Raw genomic sequence first — 21,994 nt, forward strand, 5'->3', positions numbered from 1 at the left:
ATGACAGAAGCACAGTCTGCAGCATTAAGCGAAAAGCTTAGTATACCAAATGAAGCTGAGCTAAAATACCTCTCAAGTATTGACAAAAGCCGTGTGATACCAATAGACGAACCTGTTAAAGCGGAGAATTTAAACAGCGTTGTGAATATTGATGGGATTATGTTACCCATTCATGATAAAGGGCAAGTCCAGAAAAGTAGTCTTGTTCCCGTCAAATCTACAGTCAGCAATTTGAGGAGCTTGGCTTTGGCTGTGGCATCAGGTAATTTACACTCAAAACATAAAATATAGAAAAGGTTAGTGGCCCACGCACTCGTCGCGTTTTTTTGGCGCGGTCAACGCTAATGCAATCGGTATGCGCTATGACGCACTAGAGATACGATGCTGTGTCTGGAAAACGCGGTGTGCATGGACCCTAAATCGTTTGAATAGAGTTAGGTATAATAGAACTATGTTTAATCTATAATATTTTAAACTATTATGTTGCATTTTTTACTATAAAATTATCACTTCACGGGATTTATTGCAACAATATCTATTTTAACGGTAAATAATATTTACCCTCCCGACGTTTCGGCTCCGTTGCACGAGTCATGGTCGCGGGCAGACTGAAGAGATGCGGCGTCGTCTGCTCCGGCGCGATGAGTTTTCTTGACCCACCCGCATTTGCACAATATTTTCGTCAGTGGTACAGTCAGTCCGACACACTACACTAACAGTGTCCGGGTAATCCCGTGAAGTGATAATTTTATATGTTTAATCTACTTTTAAAGCAAAACTGAACAATTGTAAAATGTTAGGCAGTGGCGTAGCGTGGCTTTTCGCCGCCCGGGGCCGTCCGGAAATCCGCCGCCCTTTATTTTAATTATAAATATTTTAAAGTTTAAATATTATATTGAATGGACTTCAGGTCTATTCACCTTATTTGTTGAAAGTCAAAATAAACTACCACGCACTGCTTCAGAAGGAAAATACATTAAAGAGAAGCAATTGCTTGAAACCCACAGGAAGTTTGATTTTCTTAAATAGCTCAGCTTTATTATGTAACACTAGGTGTATAACAATAAAAACAAGTATTAAAGTATTTATTTGTCAATTGAGAGTAAATATTATCTTAAATTATACAGTGTGAGTCACGTTTAAGTGTACATATGAAAATAGATGAAACTAGACCTATTTTTATCGACAAAAAAGAGGTCAAAAAAAATTTGAGATTTTTTTTAAATTTTTTATAGATTTTTTTTTCTTCCAATTACTTATTGTAAAGAAAACGTAATAACTTTTAAACTAAGAGGTATATCGTGATAAAATAAAAACCGTAATAATGCTAAATAACAGGCGGTACTAAAAAAATACACAAAAAAGGCCAACAAATAACAAAAAATGATACTTTTTGAAAAAAATCTGCTTTTAAATTCGTGTTTTTTTGGTTATTTGATTTTCTCCAAAAAATGCCCCTATAACAGGTGGTTTTTATTACTTTGTATTATTCTCCATCGTATTATCTTTGTAAAACGAAAAATCGCATGTCTCTATCCCTATCACAACATTTGCTATGAGCGTTTGAACAAAGGCCTGCCACAACATTATTCTCAGCCTGCAGGTAGATAAATTTTTAATTTTAACTAAAATGTCTATTTTACGTCGAAATCTTTTGTTGTTATTTAAATTTTACTTGTCTTTATCTAAATTACAAATCTAGAGCCATTTTCAGTTTCGTTGTTAACGAAGCGTTGAATTGCGCGCCCGGAGAGGCTTAGTTCAAACGATCATTGCAAATGTTGTGATAGGGATAGAGACATGCGATTTTTGGTTTTACGAAGGTAATACGATAGAGAATAATACAAAGTAGTAAAAACCACCGGTTATAGGGGCATTTTTTGGAGAAATTTATCAAATAACCAAAAAAACACGTATTTAAAAGCAGATTTTTTTCAAAAAGTATCATTTTTTATTATTTGTTGGCCTTTTTTGTGTATTTTATGTATTTTTTTAGTATCACCTGTTATTTAGCATTATTACTGTTTTTTATTTTATCAGGATATACCTCTTAGTTTAAAAGTTATTACGTTTTCTTTACTATAAAGTAATTGGAAGAAAAAAAATTCTATAAAAAATTAAAAAAAATCTCAAATTTTTTTTGACCTCTTTTTTGTCGATAAAAATAGGTCTAGTTTCATCTATTTTCATATGTACACTTTAACGTGACTCACACTGTATACAGGGTGTTAGGTAAATGGGTATATGAGCCGACGCTTGCCCATGTTAACATGGTCATATAAATGGTATGGTGAAGTCAGAAATTTGATATCATCATTTTAATTTTTTTAATTTTCATACAAAATATTTTTTTTTAAATCCGATTTGTATGAAAATTAAAATAATTAAAATGAAGATATCAATTTTCTGACTTCACCATACCATTTATATGACCATGTTAACATGGGCTAGTGTCGGCTCATATACCCATTTACCTAACACCCTGTATAGTGCTCATTGAACTTAGAAGGAATAACATTATAATTATGTGCTTAATATTATTAAGGGNCAAAATCATTTTTTACATTCTCACCTGGATTTTTTTCCTGAGAACCTGGGAAGCGTGAGTGTTGAGCATGGCGAAAGTTTTCACCAGGATTTGAAGGTTTTTGAGGAAAGATACCAAGGAATTTGGGATAAAAATATGTTAGTGGATTGCTGTTGGTCTATAATAAGGGAAACTGATACTAATCAGTATAAAAGAAGGAGTAACACGACTTATTTTTGATTGTTTTTAGGGACAAATGTACAAAAATGATAAAAATTAAAATGATCAATATTTACAAAATTTGACGTCCTAAATTTTTTCTAAGTTCAGTTTTTAAGTAAGGGTTAATAACTCTACCGATACATATCAGTTTCATCTCTGGGTAAAAAACCTTGTAAACTAGTGTTATTTTCCCTAAATATGTGTAACGCTCTAGTTGCTCTTTATACTCAACGCTGAAGTTATTTGCAATAAAATGAAGAAACCAGCCAATAAATAATAGTTACATAATAAATTAAATTGTTTATACTTCTTAAGTTACTAAAATAATAAATTGGGCAGGCTGCTATTATTCAAGGTTATGTCACGCAGTTAGTATCTACGTTATATCATGGTTTTTAACACATCGGTCCCAATGAAAGCTAAACAATCATGGCCAAGGGCATAATAAAGCCTTCAATTAATAATGACTGTACGTTTTGTTTCAGAAATCATTGTGTGGCAGCAAAATAGAGCTTCAAGATGCTATAGATAGATTATCAGATCATCTAGTGAATACTACTAATGCGGAAATATTAAAAGAGCATGTATCCAATTTGCTATTGGCATTGGTATCGTCCAAAATCCTGCTGAAACCCATAAAGAAAAGCACTGACCATTATTTGGATTGGCTTGTGCATCTTGACAACTCATATGTTTTAGCAATATTGAGCGATCATCCAGATATATTGCAGTAAGTTATTATTATAACATTTTAAATTACAGCACCGATTTGAAAATACATTTTAATTTGTTTGTTTTTTCAATATTTTTACAGATATGCCCTTAAATATTTTGAGCTCAATCCGACACCTCCATTTTCCGTTTACGGATCAGAAGTTGAAAATTGCCCTCGGGCTCCTAAGAAAAGGAGATACATTAGTAATCATCGGGACTTATCAGACAGTCAGATTGTCACTTGTTCTTATAAATTGCTCACAAAACTACCAAATGAATTTTCCATCAAATGGGACTGGTCTGTTTTTATTCACCGGTTTAGTGACCACTATGATGTTGGAGTTCGAAGGTATGATCGTTTTTTAAAGTATATTTATTTATCTTTCTTTTATTATCTATTGTAGCAAGCAGTGCTATATCTTGGTTACGCAAAAAATTTAAAAGCTGAGACAGATCAAAGGCGACTTTTTTAGACCAAAAGCAAATTACAAAAGAGCGTGCATTTTATATCTTTTATCCAAAACTTTTAGGATGGTCAAGGAATGCATGGTTATCGTTACCAACATGACAGAAGCACAGTCTGCAGCATTAAGCGAAAAGCTTAGTATACCTAACGAAGCTGAGCTAAAATACCTCTCAAGTATTGACATAAGCCGGGTGATACCAATAGACGAACCTGTCAAAGCGGATAATTTAAACAGCGTTGTGAATATTGATGGGATTATGTTGCCCATTCATGATAAAGGGCAAGTACAGAAAAGTAGTCTTGTTCCCGTCAAATCTACTGTCAGCAATTTGAGGAGCTTGGCTTTAGCTGTGGCATCAGGTAATTTACACTAAAAACATTAAATTATAGAAAAGGTTAACAAGCCTTATAGGCCCACGCATACTTCGCGTTTGGCGCGGTCAACATGGCTTAATGCAATCAGATTCAGAACGCGTTGTTAAAACTTGCTTCAATGAGGGCTATCGTTTTTATACTTAACAGTTGGCACCCCTGGCGATTGACAGGACCTTACTCTACAGTGGCGCCATCTTGATGAGTGCAAAATGCTCACAAGTTGGTGCCACTGTTAAGTGACAGGACCTTACTCTACAGTGGCGCTAACTGGTGAGCGCTAAAACGATAGCCCTCATTGTGTCTAGAAAAACGCAATGTGCATGCCTAAATCATTTGAATAGAGTTGGGTATTTGTTTGTTAATTTGTAAAATAGAACTTTGTTTAATCTCCTTTTGAAGCAAAACTGAACAAATTGTAGTGTTAAGACACTTTTATCTTAATAATATTGTCTTGTTATGTTATAGGTAAAGCAGTATGCCTTCTGGGCCCTGTGGGTTCAGGAAAGACATCTTTAGTAGAACATTTAGCCGCGATAACTGGCCGCAAGCAATTTGCGTTCAAAAAAGTGCAGTTAGGAGATCAAACGGACTCGAGGATGTTGTTGGGTTCCCATCAGTGTACCGACGTCCCGGGAGAATTCATTTGGAGGCCCGGAGTGTTGACTGAGGTAGGTTTTTATTTCCGTCTGTAAAAAAATACGCATTTATTTACCTACATACTGAAAGGAATCGGTAATAACAATATTTGTTAGAGCTTCATGCTTCACATAAGCATCTCGCTAATAGTAACAGGCATAAATAGATCCAAAAATAACACTGCTTATGAAAAATTTACATTTAAATACGTTTAATACGTACCATGTATGAATTAAACATTGAAGATGTGATGATGGGGATTGGAGACTGATATTTTGATACATTATATTTATAGGCGGTACAAAACGGCCATTGGTTGTTACTTGAGGACATCGACTCTGCAGCGCTGGACGTTGCATCTACCTTGAGTTCACTTCTCGAACGCAACTCCCTTTGCGTGCCCGGATACAGGGATGCGTTGCCCGTCACTCCCGGATTCCAATTATTTGTTACCCAAAGGTGAGTTCAGCTTTGTCTAACTATCTTAGTAAAACTTCACTTTTCTCTGTAAATATTTTATGAAACCCTTTTTTAGGACACTCGCAACACATGCAGGATTCCAAAAGAAAATGTCCAGCTCGAGCACATTGCTCCAAAAACATTTGACGCAAATAAACGTTGAACCATTGTCAAGGTCCGAACTAGGAGAGATTATCCAAACTCTTTACCCCAGTCTCTCCACAATCAGCGCCAAGATTATCGAAGTTTTCATGATGTTCTCTGTGGGCAGTCATGACACATCCTTACATTCCACTAAACTAGACAGTCAGGACAATGAAACTAGTATCACAGTCATGAGAGGTTCTCGACTTATCTCCACAAGGGACTTAATCAAATGGTGTTCAAGATCTGTACAAGACTTTGATGTGTCAAGTCCTGAATCCGCTTTGAAAGTTCTGCAGGATGCCTTGGACATATTCACCTGCTCAGTCTCCTCACCAGAGCACAGGCTTGAACTGGCCAAAAAGATCGGCACATGTTTAGGCATCGTGGAAACCAAATCGGAGTTTTATTGCAAACACCACAAGCCGAATGTGTCTCTCACTACAAGGGCGCTCGAAGTCGGAAGAGCTAAAGTACAAAGAGTTGAAAAGAGTTTAGAATCAATAGATTTGGATAGCAAACAGGTAGTGTTTTCCTTCACAAGGCAGTCAGCTTGTTTACTAGAGAGAATAGCTTGTTGTGTCACGTCTAACGAGCCAGTGCTACTTGTTGGTGAAACAGGAACAGGGAAAACATCATCCGTCCAGTACCTTGCGAGACAAACGGGTCACAAGCTTGTAGTCATAAATATGAATCAGCAATCGGACTCTGCTGACTTACTCGGTGGCTACAAACCGGTCGATATGAAATACGTCATCAGACCCATCATTAACGAATTCGATGGACTATTCCGCAGCTTCTATAATGTAGAAAAAAATCAGAAGTTTTTAGGACATATCGAAACTTGTTACGAATCAGAAAATTGGACGGCTCTATTGGCGCTGATCAAGCAAAGTTACAGATCTGCTGTCACCAGGTTAACTAATGAAAGGAAAGAAGAACGACTTAAGGTGTGGCAAGCTTTTGGCCATAAACTTAGCAAGCTAGAGCTCCAAGTGAAAGCCGCCTCGAAACTGACGTTTGCTTTCATAGAGGGTTCCTTAGTTAAGGCTATGCAAGAAGGCTACTGGGTACTCCTGGATGAGATAAACTTGGCGTCAGCTGAGATATTGGAGTGTCTCGCTGGATTGTTGGAGGATAAAAACGAAAGTGTCCACTTGATAGAAAAAGGGGACAAAGTTCCTATAAAGCGCCATCCTGATTTCACCCTATTTGCTTGCATGAACCCGGCCACTGACGTTGGGAAGAAAGACTTACCAGTTGGCTTGAGGAATCGATTCACAGAGTTCTTCATTGACGAGTTGATTGAGAGGAACGATTTGATGCTCCTCATTGGCGACTACTTGTATCACATGAATTTGAGCGGAGCAACCTTAGAGTCTATCTTCAATTTCTACGCCAGTATCCGAAAAGAGGCTAAATTGAATTTGGTGGATGGATCAGGTATATATTTATAGAAGTCATATTTTTTAATCTGAAAAGATTTGTTCCTAGTTTTCATGGTTTATAGACCATATAACTTGCACTATGTTTTCAGGCAATGCTCCCCACTATTCTCTAAGAACCCTATGCAGGGCCCTGACAGCCGCAGCTAAAGCAAAATGTGGCACTGTATCAAGGTCTCTGTATGAAGCCTTTTGCTTGTCGTTTCTGACGCAGCTGGACAGTTCCTCACATCCTAAAGTCGAAGCTATGATAGCGAAGTAAGTCATTTTAATAAGGTTCAAGTTCCTAATATTTTTCTTAAACAATAATTTAATGTCTTCCTTATTTTTGCAGAGCCGTTCTGGGAAAAAAGTCAGTCAAATCCATTCTGAACCAGATGATCCCCGAACCGCAAGTTCGTGGACAAAACTACCTGCTATTTGAAGGTCATTGGATCCCTCAGGGCAAATTGGATATCGACATACCTGAAGGTTACATCTTGACCTCAACAGTGAGGAAAAATCTCCGAGATATTGCACGTATCATATCTCTAGGACGACTACCGGTGTTGCTGCAAGGAGATACCTCTGTGGGAAAAACGTCCCTTATCACATACATCGCTAAAGCTTCAGGGAATTACTGCGTCAGAATAAATAACCACGAACACACAGATTTACAAGAGTATATTGGATCGTATGCTGCAGATGCCAACGGGCGTCTGATCTTCAAAGAAGGAGTTCTCGTCGAAGCGATGAGGAAGGGATACTGGATTATTCTCGATGAGCTGAACTTGGCACCTAGCGATGTCTTGGAAGCTTTAAATCGTGTTTTAGATGACAACCGCGAGTTGTTCATACCAGAGACGCAGCAAGTCGTCAAAGCTGATCCCAGTTTCATGTTGTTTGCGACTCAGAATCCTCCTGGTTTATATGGCGGCCGCAAGATGCTGTCCAGAGCTTTCAGGAACAGATTCGTTGAGTTGCACTTTGACGAGATACCACGAAATGAACTTGAGATAATTTTACACCAAAGATGTCACGTGCCTCCTGCTTATTCCAAAAAGATGATCGAAGTGATGGCAGAACTGCAAATCAGAAGGCGTGGTTCCGCTGCTGTACAAGGGAAAGACAGCTTTATTACACTGAGAGACTTGTTCCGTTGGGGACAGCGTTACAAACAAGCTTCGAAAGAAGTACTAACGGAAGAGAAGTTTTACGATTGGGATCAGCACATAGCAGATGAAGGCTATCTGGTACTGGCAGGGAAAGTCAGGCAATCTGACGAGCGGAAAATTATTGAGGATGTTATAGAGAAGCATATAAAGAGGAAGGTGTGTCCAGATAATTTGTTCAGCCTTCACCAGACCACGTCTCCAGTGACCAAAGCCATTTTGCAAACGATTCTCAATAACCAGCTCGTAGAGTTTGCGCATGTCGTTTGGACATACAACATGAGGAGGTTGGGCGTCCTGATAGCCAAAGCATTTACGTTCAATGAGCCTGTGCTATTAGTTGGAGAGACAGGCTGTGGTAAGACCACGATATGTCAAGTTCTAGCAGCGTTAACTAAACGACAACTGCTGTCTGTGAATTGCCACATGCACACGGAAAGCTCAGATTTTCTTGGAGGACTTCGGCCTGTAAGGCAGTACAAGAACGATGGAAGACTATTTGAGTGGGTTGACGGACCACTCATAAAAGCCATGGAGAACGGCGATTTGTTTTTAGCAGACGAAATTTCACTGGCTGATGATAGTGTTTTAGAAAGAATGAACTCTTTGCTCGAACCTGAAAGGCAGCTGGTACTGTCCGAGCGAGGCATGGAAGAGAATTCAGATATCGTGATTATAGCAGCGCAGGAGAATTTCCACTTTATTGGAACAATGAATCCTGGAGGAGATTTTGGAAAGAAAGAACTTTCACCCGCTCTTAGGAATAGATTCACCGAGATATGGTGTGATAGCGCTTCGTCCAAAGAAGACTTGTTGCGAGTGCTTGAAAACAGTGTCAATAAAGGGATTTCTTTGGGGAACCAAGAGGATGGTACTTCCGGGATAGGGTTTGCAATATTAGAATTTACGGATTGGTTAAAGGGGTCAGAAGTTACCAACAAATTCCCATTTAGTATCCGCGATCTTTTGTCCTGGGTGCAATTTATTAACGTGACCGTGGTAAAGAACCTTCTCGATGCCCCGGAAGCATACGTGCATGGTGCATGCATGACGTTCCTTGATTGTTTTGGAACGGCTCTTACAGGGCATATTGATTCAGAAACTTTGATCTTGCTGCGAGAAAATGCTATAAACTTTTTACTCAAACAGGTTGGAAATGATTACACACAATCGTTAAAAGATACACTTAGTAGCAAACATGTACAACTAAAAGCAGAGTACGACGGGCAAAGGTTTGGTATCAATCCTTTCTACATCGAAATTGGGCCCCAAATGGAGGTTTCAGAGGAGACCGATAAGTTCACGTTTACTGCACCAACGACTGGTTCGAACACGTTGCGGTTACTGCGGGGTCTTCAGCTAAATAAAGCCATCCTTCTTGAAGGAAATCCTGGAGTTGGCAAAACTAGTTTGGTCTCAGCATTGGCTAAATCGTCAGGGCACAAAGTGGTGCGCTTGAACTTGAGCGATCAAACGGTAAGCACAAAGTTGATTATGAGTTTTAAATTTTCTCTAGACACTAAAAAAGATTTTCATATACTTATTCTAATCTCATTTTGTGTTTCAGGACATCACCGATCTGTTTGGAACTGATCTACCAAACGAAAATGGATCTTTCACATTCAAAGAAGGCGCATTCCTTAGCGCTCTTCAAAATGGTGACTGGATCTTATTAGACGAGTTGAATCTGGCACCCCAGCCGGTCTTGGAAGGCCTGAACGCCTGTTTGGATCACAGAGGCGAGGTGTACATACCAGAGTTAGGGAAGACTTTCAAAGTGAAGGAACAGACCCGATTGTTCGCCTGCCAAAACCCCTTAAAGCAAGGAGGCGCCCGTAGAGGTCTACCTGTCTCATTCTTGAACAGATTTACCCAAGTGTACATAGATACTTTGACGAAAGATGACCTTATTTACATAGTCGAAGCGCAGTACTCGACATTGGACAAAGACATATTGCATAGAATAGTAAACTTCAACTGTGAAGTCGCGCACGAAATTACCGAGCTGCAGTGTTGGGGTCACCGAGGCAGCCCTTGGGAAATGAACTTAAGAGACATCCAGAGATGGTGTGAAGCCATGATTGAAGATCAGAAGAACGGAAAAAAGGTTTCTACCGGAAAGTTCGTGGATATGCTCTACGTCAATCGTATGAGAACAGCAGAAGACAAAGAGAAGATGAAAAGCAAGTACGACCAATTCTTCTGCCCCAAATATCCTCGAAGCGACTCTAACCCGCAGTTCAGTATAGGTATTGATGAAATTAGTATCGGAGATGTCTCATTGGAGAGGAACATAGAAAAATGCTTTAAAAATCGCAGAGTTATGCAGACCAGTTCGGTATTACTGCGGAGTCAGATGTCGTCTTTAAAAGCATTGGCTCAGAGCGTGAACATGAATTGGCTCTCGATCCTCGTCGGACCCACTGCTACAGGAAAAAGTACTATAGTTCAAGTACTCGCAGACTTGACGGCAAACGACCTCCATGTAGTTCCAGTGACGTCAGCGATGGACGTTTCCGACCTTTTAGGAGGATTCGAGCAAGTCGACCTCAACAGAAATCTGGAAAATCTCTTCGACAAAATAGAAACTCTCACAGTCCACGTTTTAAGAAATATATGGCTGAACCAAAACGCGAATTGGAAGTCGAACAATTTGCTTTCTCACTTGTACGAATATAATAAGTTGCTGAACAATGATAATAATGAGATGGATGAAATGACAAGGTTCAATGAAAAGATCAAGTTCCTTTTAAGACACTGTAAACATTTGGTTCGTCACACCGAACATTCTCAAGCGTTGACTGACAAATTGAAAGAATTGGAGGATAATTTGAACCGTTTGCTTTCGAAAGCGGCTAAAGCGTCATCGGTGAATGCCGGTGGGAAATTCGAGTGGGTAGATTCACTGTTAGTGAAAACCTTGATCGAAGGGTCGTGGTTGTTGTTGGACAACGTCAATTTGACGTCATCAGCCGTGTTGGATAGGTTGAATGGCTTATTGGAGCCAAACGGCGTTTTAAGTATACCGGAGCGTGGAGAAATGTGTGAGATCAAGCCGCATCCTAACTTCAGAATTTTCTTCACCATGGACCCTAAGTATGGAGAGATTTCGAGGGCTATGAGGAACCGAGGTGTGGAGATATATTTGCTTCGACCAGATGATTGGAATGTCACTTTGACGGATACCATGCCCTACATGGATCTAAGCGCTCTGCTGCTGTCATGCGGCCTCCCAGTGAAGTTCCATAAGCTGTACCTTAAGTGCCATGAATTGATGGAGTCGTATATTCAAGGTAAGACCAATTTTATTATTTTCATTTATTCACAGTTGTTAAGGCTCCTCCAGTGAATGTAAATTGACGTAACTTACTTGAGGATTTTTTGTTTTCTCTTAAGTCTTTCTAAACATATTTATTTGTAATATATTCTTTATGTTGTAGGTTTAGAACGGCCAACGATATACCACTTGATGCAAGCCGCTCATCTCAGCCGTCAGCAAATGATCCGAGCGGTGCCCCACGATATAGCTCTACTAAACAGTTTCTCTGACGTCTACATCAAACCTCGGAGTATGGCAGACTTCGCTTCAAACTGCCAGGCTCCTCTAGCAAAGCTAAAGAATGACATGTTAAAAACAATTGAACTGGAACTACAGAATACAAAAGTCGTTGATGACATCGAAGCCAGCAGTACTCTACGGGTCAAAGAACTGTGCACACACTCTGCCCATGAACTGGCAAATCGATTAGCTTACAGCGTCATTCAAATCGATGAAGCATCGAGTTTCGAGAAAACACTAAAAAACACACTTTACAATTTGTTCGTAGCCTACCAAAGATGTCCCAAAGAAATTCTGCCCGCTTTGCGCATGGTTATAGACAGAACATTCAACGACAGAGAAGAATATGACTACAAGTACAAAGTATACAGTCTAAATTTCAATGAATCGATCTTCAATAGCTCTGAGGCTCATACGTTATTGAAAACCCATCTAAGGTTTTTGCCAGAACAATGCACGTTAAATGAAGAAGCAATCAAAAGATTGAATGAAAGCACTCTCATTCTGTACATGCAACTGGTGGCGTCATTTTACATAAATGTCAAGCCTTCATCCGAGGGGATTAAATTCGTAGATTACTCGAGAGCAGTTCGCATGGATCAGTTGACAGATGACTTCTCTGAATACCCACTTTTGAGAAACTGTCTGAATTACATTGAATACATTGACGATTGTACCTTGAAAGTCATCAAAAGCCTACAAGATAAACTGGACGATGAAACGACTATCAATATTCTGCGACTTCTAAACTGGAAATACAGATTCCTAGACGTAGCGTATTCATGCATGTTCCTAAAACAGGATGTGACCAGGAAAAAGAGAATTCTCGACTTGAAACTGGTAAAATCGATCTATCTGCATTGCAAGTGGGTGGAGAAGCACCTCTTCCAAGAAATGTTTAAGATCTTGCCTCCAGACAATGAAGTAAAGAAACAGTTTCATTCAAAAGTGCTGAGTTTCACTGGAGTTAACGACCAAGTCAGCGCCAAATCTGCTGTATTCGGGAAGAAGCTTAGGAAGTTGGTTGGCCAGCCAATATTATACGCGAATCAGGGTCAATACGAACTGTGTCAGACGAGGCGCACTNGACGAACTATATTCAAGAGTGCCTCTATAAATCTGAAACAGCCTCTAGAAAGACAGAATCAAATTCTACGCTTAAACTACAATGTGGCGAGCGACTTGAAATTGGCGTTAGACGTTCCAGACGAGGAAACATTGAATACTATTATACAAAACAGCTCTATAAGTTCTAATTCTGATCAGTACAAGACAGATGCTTCCGTGTTACCCTTCAATGCTTGTGTTATACAAAGGGTACTGATTATTTTGAAGGAACAAATATTCAAAGTTGTAAATGACTTGACTGCGGATGAAAAGAAGTTTATTTTGAGGAAAGATTTCAGTGAAGTGTTGGCCAATATGGTGCATTTTGCAAGGGTTTCTAAAGGACTTGCGCCAGAGTTGTTGAGCCTGCTTGACTACTTGTCCAAGTTGACGGACGGCACCTTTGACATAAATGAAGTGAAAACAAGGTAAATACTACTCCAACTTCTATTATTTCCAAAAATTTCTTACTTTGTGTTGTGTGATCGCCAGCAAGTCAATCTACAAACTTTTTAAAGTTGCCAAATGATAACAGAAATTAAATGGCTGTACTGACTTCACCATAAAATCATATTTTTATCCAATGATTGACAAATTTGAACTTTCTGCTTCTAGATATAAGGTTCAAAACCAATCGACGATCTAATATGTAATTCATATAACGATATCCTGCCTTCTTTCAGCATATCAAGTCTTCCAGTAAGATTGTACGACGAACTTTACAAAGCGCTGACTCACTCGCCTGCCGTATACCCTCACCCATTCCTGAATGTGAATAATGACACAGCCCCTGAGAAAGTACCCATTGATAGCAAGAGGATGTCTACAAACTTACCGTTGATGCCGTATTATGTACAGAACATGACCTTGTCGAAGGATCTTGAAGGTATTTATTCTATAAATATATTTTTGTTGTATAGTCCCGATTTAATTTAAGATAGGATAGTTGAAACCGTTGACATAGTTTTTGCGAACTGTCAAAACGCGTCCACAGATTTAGAGTGGTGAAGACAAACTATGACGTCAATTTTTTTTCCAACTTGAATGGCTCACTATTTATTGAAAATCTCAATTTACAGTTAATTGAAAATTATTTTTCAGGGACTTTTTTGTTTTTGAGAAGTTGTGTCTTGAAGTATTTTTCAATTGATAGCATCAACTGCTCAATATCTAGTCTTAATAATTATTAATACAACAAGTACCTACTTGTATTGTATATGTATGCAGCTTTTCCCTTAGTTTCAATATTCCTTTTCGTTTCTAGGATCCCATCACGTGCTTGCTTACGAGACTGTGCCGTTACAAGAACACGCCAAGTATTCAAGCCAGCTGGAGATCATACAGAATATGATATGGAAGAATATGGCCACGCTTAGCATGGCGGTCAAGTCCTCCGTGTAAGTATATTTTTTTTAATTATCGGCAATAGGCTTCATAAATAGGGTATTTGACACCAGAAATAAATTGTCCTACTTTTTAAAACTGTCAAAACGAGACTCTCCCATAGATTTTGTATGGCAATACTAGCCTGTGACGTCACTATTTATGAACTCTTAAACTACTTTTTACAATTACAATCCAACCAAAAATCTTAATTCACGGGTAATTTAAAGTTTAAAACCAGAATGGAGTGTTTTTTTAAGTAGTTTTGGAGTTATTTGGAAATGGGGTCAAATACTCAATTCATATAAGTATTTTTTATAAGGGCACATACGAGTATGCTACATGGCTTTATTATTTTCAGAGATACAAATTTGAATTTCGAATTGAAGAAATTCGACCAACTGATGGCTTACGTGCGCCAAGTGTTGCCAGATTATGACCAAATGTGCGAAAAATTGAATTTGTTAGACAATGCAGCCCATTTAGACTTCGAAGTCGAAGATCGACCAATATTCGTAGACATGATTCACGACGCTCTCCAAGTCTGCAAAAGGCTGAAAAATGTTTCATCTGAGGATCTTTATGATCATTCTGTTGAAACGAAAGTATTGACTGCCAAAGTCGCTTTGTATACCAGTATCATTTTAGTCACTGTGATGTCCAAAATGAAACCAACTGACCACGTGGAGAAATATCGCCTGAAACTCCGTTATATAGACGAGGATTTAAATACCTTAGATGGATTACTGACAGCTTATTATATGCAAGGGTTGGTGTTCGGAAATTTAATGGACACAAAGCAAATATCATTTTCTGATGTGACCACTGAAATGTTGATGGGTAACAAAGACAGTTTGAAGAAAATGCACCCACATTGTGGGGTAATTTTTGAAACCAGGGAGAAAACGTTAGCAAAAATATCCAAGTACGCTAAAGGAAATACATTCAGACCTGAAGATCCGACATATGACGTGTTCCTCACGGTATGTATTTATTTTCAACGTGGAAATTTACACTATTTACAGTAATTGTTCTTCAGTAATCCTTATTTTTTCTTTTTAGGATTGCACACACGTATCCAAGTCTGTTTTGAAAGCAAAAACATCTTCCCACCTGGCCTTGAGCTTGAAGGCAAGCTCCGATCATTTGCTACAGATTCTCCAAGGAATGCCTCAGGGACAGGGCGAATTCAGCCTGTCTAAAGCGCTAAAAGACGCCTCTCACGCTGTCCAGGAATCCAAACTATGGCTGTATTCACTAAACGCTTTCTACAAGAAACTTGAAACGGAATATTCCGATGCCTTCCCTGATATAGCAAAACCGTACTTGATGTCGATATCTCAAGTGGAAAATAGCATAATGTCGCTTAACGACTTGGTGAAGGAAATGTCCGCGAAGATTGAGGCAGGGCCAAACTTTGTGGAAACGATAATAAAGTTAATGAAGTTCCCGAACAGTATACCAAGCGATACGAAAGAGAAATATTTGGTGCAGTATTTGTCGCCAACTTTGATGCAATATCTGCTTAAAAATAAGGTGGTAAATGAAGGAGAATCGCAAAACGGGCGCATGGAAATGATTGAGTAAGTAACTTTTTTATTTTAAACGTATGTAATTGTTATCGCATAAATCTAAAGTTTGGTAAATACACAGTATTGTTACTGTTGTGCATTCGATAATATGATAATGTCGTCAAAATATACTAATTATTATAATATTCTCGTCTTTCTTCTGTTTAATGTATTTTATGCTCTATATTTTTTCAGGTTATTAAAAATGAACTTATCAGAGCTGAAAATGCACGCCACGGCGCTGGAGTCTGTAGACAATGCTACAATAAACGCTGTCCAAATGACTCTAAAGGAACTTGTTGATATTTGGTACAAAGAGCAAATGGATATCGAAAAGAAGAAGCAGGATGATGAAGCGCTTTATGTGACCAAGTAAGTAACATAAGCACGTTTATGTGTTTTGTAAATTCTGATTGGTCCATACTAAAAAGACATCCTGTATAAATGGAGTAATGTTTTCGACCAGTAGTAAACGCTTATTAGACATACAGCTCGAGTTTAGGTAACTACGGAAGATCTCTCACTTATGGAAGAATGCTATGTATGATAAAGATAAAGATATTTTTATTTATCAGACCATGTGTGAGACAATACAGAAATATATATGATTAGACATAGATTTAAAATAGGGAATGTGTGTTTTACAGATTCAAAACATGCTCGTAACTTAAGTACGTGCGATGTCACATTAAAAGTAAGCACTGTAGGATCTTATGCAGTTGTAAGATATTATGCTATTTTACAAGAAAAACGTGTAAAAAACTTTGTTCGTCGAAATAATTGTTCTGGTATATTGTTTTAGGTCTAAATGTGAAGATGAAGATGACGAAGTAACAGCCCAGAAGGAAATAAAGGAATTATTCCCCTCATTTTCTGACGTCGATTTCGGGGAATTCAAACCTCCAACCCTAGAACAAAAGCCTGTTCATCCCACAGAGCACACGCCCAAACAAAAACCTCTGTTCTCATCCGAAGTTATATCCTTGGTTTACAAGTGGCATTCGAACTTCGTACGAAATATGACGAGGGCAGAATGGTTACCCATTCCGAAGAAGTTGGTAGGTAACGATGTGGTGAGCCCTCTGTTACAGAGGTATCCTATATTCGGCCAGGTAGTCGAGAATTGCTGGGAAGCTATTGGGGCGGAGGTTGAATGTATCCTGACACCTAGTTTGATGGTGATATTGTCGCAAATGAAGGAGCAAGTCGATGGAAGTGGTAAGTGATCTTGAATTTGATACAGAAAGCGTATTTTGTGTAAATAAATGAAGAAATAAGTTGTTTTACAAAATCTCCTTTGCTATAGTCTGCATAATTATACTTAGGCCCTTACTAATAAAAATTACACGCGCGTTTAACGCTTCTTTAAATAAACTTTTAGTATGAAAATGTAATTTTAAACTACTGTTCAACGCGTGTGTAACTTTTTATTGGTTAGAGGATTAAATATTATGCATTATCCCTCTTTATGTACGCAATTAATCATGTTAAAAATACATTTTATTATTAAATGCTTCTTTCTTATTTCAGCGTCACAGAATACAAAAATTGACTTCTACCGGTCTCCATGGGTGGCGGAGACTCGCCAGTGTTACCCGTTGTTGACTATGGTCAAAGACGCCACGAACACCTTGCTTGACCAATGGCCGGACTTCCCTACACTGAAAGACGTGAGCATTTCTTCCTTTTTGATATAAAATTATTTATTGAGATAAATAGTGTCTATGTAGTCACGACATTTAATAATAGTTTTGGCCTTCTGGCAATACAAAATGCTTCTTATTATTCTGTTCCTAATAGTGATGATAATATCTTTGAAATCTCCATGTATTTTTTGAAAGAAAACCAAGAGCCCGGCTAACCCCTTGTGATAAGCTAATTATGCTTGTTACGTGTGAGTTCACCACATTAGACCAGCGGTGGCGGGGTTCGAAGTCGCTTTCGGATTTTCGAATATTGTCGCTTATATTATAATTATTTACTTCCAGATAATCGTAATAATAGACCGCATCCTCGGCTTCCCGGTGACAAGTCCCGTGTCCCGGTTCCTTACCGGCTTAGAACTCCTCCGGGACAAGATTGAGGAGTGGAACAAAAACGCCCACAAAGGCAACAATATGGTCGAACAGTCGCTATCGGTCGGACAACAGATCGTGAACTGGAGGAAACTGGAAATGGGACATTGGAAGGAGTGCCTCAACAATTTATATCAGAGGTACCCATTACTATTATCAAGTAAATACCGTAAAACTTGGCGGGGGCACGGCTATAGTTGTAACATGTGCAATTGCATTAAAATTGTGTACATAGTCTGATGACTAACCAATCTTGTTATCTGTGATGTGTGTGACTCAAAAATTATTGGTGTTAAATTACACCCAAGGTATATTAAGTCTTGGGCATCAACTTAAGGGATATTTCGAGTGACTTTGATCCGTCATTAGCTTTCACACTAGATTCATTTTGCAGTACCTATACATTTTATAAGTACTATTATTAATTTCTTAAGTGTTTTTGTAGGCCCATATTTTTCGCATGCCCTTGTATATTGACAGGCGAGCTAAGTAGAAAAAATATAGTAAATACTGACTTGTATATTACGTTTTCAGAAAGCAAGCCGAAGCGCACAAATACTGGTTCTACCTATTCAACGTCATCCAGTCCCACTTGGAGCAGACAGAAGATACGCATGACGTATCTTGCGCGCGCATCGTTAACGTGCTACGGGAGTTCATGGAGCGATCTAGCTTGGCCGAGTTTGATGTCCGTTTGGATATTATTTACTCATTCCATTGTCAGCTGGTGCATTTGGAGTCACATGACAGACGAGGTACGTTTGTTATAACAGCTTAATAGAGAGAGAGAGAGAGAGATACGATCTGTCTCGTATATTTCTCCCCACTTGGAGCAGACAGAAGATACGATATATGGTGCGCGCGCATCGTTGAATCGTTAACGAGGTATGATTTTATTAGAAGTTTGTTACTGAAGTTATATTTGTCATCTATCTTTATCTAACACTCATGAAGGTATCTTTTCTTGAAAAAACGAGAGAGGCGACAGAGAGAGAGAGAGAAATAGAGGAGAAAGTGGGAGAGGGGGATAGATATGAGACAGATATAGTTTCTCAAAAAGTATACAGCAGTTACATATACACATAACAGTTCCTTCATCATTTGATGACGTATGCCCGTTTTCACCATCAATCCCTAATTTTTAATTAACCCCTATGGTAACACAAAACAGGAATTTTGTTTTCATAGGGGTCACTTAAAAATAAGGGATTTATGGTGAAAACGGGCATAAGTCACCGTACTCTTGAATATTATTTCTTTGTTTCAATAATTACACTATTTCTTAATTCCAGACGAACTCCTAGCTATTCTCTGGAACACCTACAACTACTACGCACAGTTCAGAGCGCAAGTGGCCGCGCATATAAAAGAGAAGCGAGCGCCAATAGAGAAGAAACTGCGAGACTTCGTCAAGATATGCTCCTGGGATCGAGACCTGAGCTACTGGAGCGTGAAGGATACAGTTGACAAAGCGCACAAAGCTTTGCACAAACATACCAAGGAGTTTGAGGTGAGATGAACTGCTTTTTGAGACTCAGAATTTCAAGTTTCAAGTCGGTCTTGTAAAAAATATTTTTCGGTGTTGGTGCAATCTTTTGACTATTTAGGACTGGTGAAGCTTGACAATAACGATGATGGCTTTATAAGGCTTTTATACGAATTTACCTCATAAGAAGGTTCAAGGTCACCCAAAGGGCGATGGAGCGGGCTATGCTTGGAGTGTAGGGACACTTCACCACACACAGGCAGGGGCCTGATCGAATCAGAAATGAGGAGATCCGCAGGAAAAATAAAGTGACCGATATAGCTTCGTAGAATTTCTGAAATAAGTGGCAGTGGGCCGGGCACTTAGCTCGTAGAAATGATGGCCGTTGGGGCAGAAAAGTTGTTATAGAAGTCCTTAGAGGAGGCTTTTGTCCAGCAGTGGAAGTCATTTGGCTGAAACAAACGATACGAATTTACATTCATGTTTGACGTATGTGTAAGTAAATAGACACGTACAGTGCTATACATGATAAATAAAAAATCTCCATGTTCACAATCTCGAAGCAACTGGAATGTCAAGCTTTTCTAATGAAACTCATTCATTCATCTTTTTTTTTTAATATTACTTTTACTAATAACTATGGTTCAGTAATTACTAACATCCCTTAACCCCTCCAGTTAATTTAAACATACTTATGTTTCTTTCCCCACCAGAACATCCTCAAAGAGAGCGTGTCCAGTTGCCTAGTGGACAACAGTACCGACAGCGGGGCTGATCACGTGGGAATATGGGACCGCCCCAAACGCACCACCGGGGCCGCCGCGCCTACAGGCGGGGCTTACATGATCGACCCACAGAACTTTGTGCTGCTGACGCGAAATGTTAAGGTAGGTTTACATCCTAATAAGATATTATTATTAAAATAGTAAGACACGGGTCTTAACGCGACTTTTATTAATGAGTTACATCATGTACTCAAGGCTTTACGTTTCGGCTGCTATGCTGCAGCCGTGGTCACAAGCAGACCCGTGTCTTACTATTTTCGTTGAAATGGAACGCGAAAGTTTAAAATCTTAGATATTATTATTGTGATTAAAACATAGTATACAGGGTGTCCCAAAAAGTAATAGACCCATAACACGAATGTAAACTCAAAAAGTTGAAAATCCTGTATGTTGTAAAAAAATCATAACTTGAAAGCTATCAAAAGTCGCGGTAATTCGCGTAGCCCTAGTACTTTACCTCTGGGTTTCGGCTTGTCACTACTTTTTGGGACAGCCTGTATATACAGATATCGGTGTTTATGTTGGAATGCGCATGTTTTTCTTTATAAGTTATTACTTGGTGTTTTTTTTCTTTAATTTCTTTGGATTTAATTTTTGGGATCCACTTTATTTGAGTTAGGTACATAATATTTGAACACTGAACACTAAAAGTGCATTGATTGTTGAATATGCTAACAGTAATTAGTATATCAATCTGCATAAAACTTATAAATTAACAAAATTGCAGACACTTCAATAACAATTAAAAATTAAAGTTCTTTTCTCTAACACTCAACTCCTGATTTAATCTTTCTTCTCTTTTCTTCCATAGCCGTCGGAGAAGGTAAAATACTTTATTAGATATTAGTGTTCTAACAATCACTGGTCTTACTAAGCTTTGTTGTACTCGTAGTGTTGTGTAGTATTTAAATTGACGACTGTGTTACTCAATTTTAGACGACAGAACATAATATCTAGCTCTACGTTATGGAATTTCATGTATTTGTAATGGGTCGTATTTTGCAACAAAAAAAAAACATAGTCTTATGTGCCAAGACTATTGGGAATGTTATATCGTAATTTTTATCCTAGTGAGTACGAAACAAAGATTATGAATAAGATAGAATAATAATTTAGTAACGTAGTCATCAATTTGTAAGGCGTTGAAGTATTTGTTTGTGTAGTATCTAGTGTATAACAACCCAGGGTTCAGGTCGCATGTATTAAAAATATCATAGGTTCTGGTAGAATGTGATAGTACACTTAACGGCAAATCAAACACTTGCATTTGCACTGAAAACTCGCTTTTATTTCGTGGGGAATATTAGTGAGTTTACAATAGGCATGTTTGATGTGTTGCTGTGTGTGTACACAGATTTGTTCTTTGTTATTTTGTTTTTGTATGTCCTAGACTTAAGTTAAAGCATCAGATGTATCATATAAAGACATTTTTAAAGTTATTTTTTTAAAGAGTTTTTGTAAAGATTTGATAGAATCGTAGTCTTTGCATAGTTAGAAAACTTACTTCATTAGAACATCATTTTGCTTATCATTCAATTTGATTATAATTTTAATCCTATATTTTATCCCTCAGAAATACCTCGACCAAGCAGAACAGTTAACGGCCTGGATCGCCGAAGGATCGCTGCTGTCCAAAATACCAAGCCTAGTCAACAAAGCGAAGACGCTGTGTAAAGACACCATCACTAATTCGCGGTACCCAGCCTTGGTGCAGGGTTTGGACGACTTCGTGACCGCTGTGATCGAGACTAGCACTCATCTTGGCTCTTTGGAGGTATGTATCTATACTAAAGTGTAGGTCACGCAGTGACTTATGATATTTGGCTCCGAAACGTGGCCTCTCACTATAGGCCTCATAAAGAAGTTTAAAGTTGCACAGCGTGCTAATG

At 38.5% G+C, this 21,994-nt stretch overlaps 1 protein-coding gene across 1 annotated transcript in view; it reads left to right on the plus strand.

The window, feature by feature from the left end:
• The window catches only part of LOC114351009 (midasin), a 59,285-nt gene continuing 37,291 nt past the window's right edge, over positions 1 to 21,994 (plus strand). The window contains exons 1-25 of the mRNA XM_028302040.1: positions 1 to 262; positions 3,065 to 3,117; positions 3,235 to 3,479; positions 3,564 to 3,812; positions 3,994 to 4,289; positions 4,770 to 4,972; positions 5,236 to 5,399; positions 5,476 to 6,986; positions 7,081 to 7,246; positions 7,323 to 9,615; positions 9,707 to 11,432; positions 11,580 to 13,233; positions 13,489 to 13,691; positions 14,070 to 14,202; positions 14,550 to 15,171; positions 15,251 to 15,771; positions 15,955 to 16,131; positions 16,562 to 16,977; positions 17,290 to 17,429; positions 17,748 to 17,974; positions 18,369 to 18,589; positions 19,127 to 19,344; positions 20,034 to 20,207; positions 20,917 to 20,928; positions 21,679 to 21,879. Of these exons, the coding sequence (XP_028157841.1) occupies positions 1 to 262; positions 3,065 to 3,117; positions 3,235 to 3,479; positions 3,564 to 3,812; positions 3,994 to 4,289; positions 4,770 to 4,972; positions 5,236 to 5,399; positions 5,476 to 6,986; positions 7,081 to 7,246; positions 7,323 to 9,615; positions 9,707 to 11,432; positions 11,580 to 13,233; positions 13,489 to 13,691; positions 14,070 to 14,202; positions 14,550 to 15,171; positions 15,251 to 15,771; positions 15,955 to 16,131; positions 16,562 to 16,977; positions 17,290 to 17,429; positions 17,748 to 17,974; positions 18,369 to 18,589; positions 19,127 to 19,344; positions 20,034 to 20,207; positions 20,917 to 20,928; positions 21,679 to 21,879 (12,087 nt within the window). The remainder of the gene's footprint in view (positions 263 to 3,064; positions 3,118 to 3,234; positions 3,480 to 3,563; positions 3,813 to 3,993; positions 4,290 to 4,769; positions 4,973 to 5,235; positions 5,400 to 5,475; positions 6,987 to 7,080; positions 7,247 to 7,322; positions 9,616 to 9,706; positions 11,433 to 11,579; positions 13,234 to 13,488; positions 13,692 to 14,069; positions 14,203 to 14,549; positions 15,172 to 15,250; positions 15,772 to 15,954; positions 16,132 to 16,561; positions 16,978 to 17,289; positions 17,430 to 17,747; positions 17,975 to 18,368; positions 18,590 to 19,126; positions 19,345 to 20,033; positions 20,208 to 20,916; positions 20,929 to 21,678; positions 21,880 to 21,994) is intronic.

The sequence above is a fragment of the Ostrinia furnacalis genome, unplaced genomic scaffold, assembly GCF_004193835.3.
Source record: "Ostrinia furnacalis isolate ACB-3 unplaced genomic scaffold, ASM419383v2 OfSCF1066, whole genome shotgun sequence".
Lineage (NCBI taxonomy): Eukaryota > Metazoa > Arthropoda > Insecta > Lepidoptera > Crambidae > Ostrinia > Ostrinia furnacalis.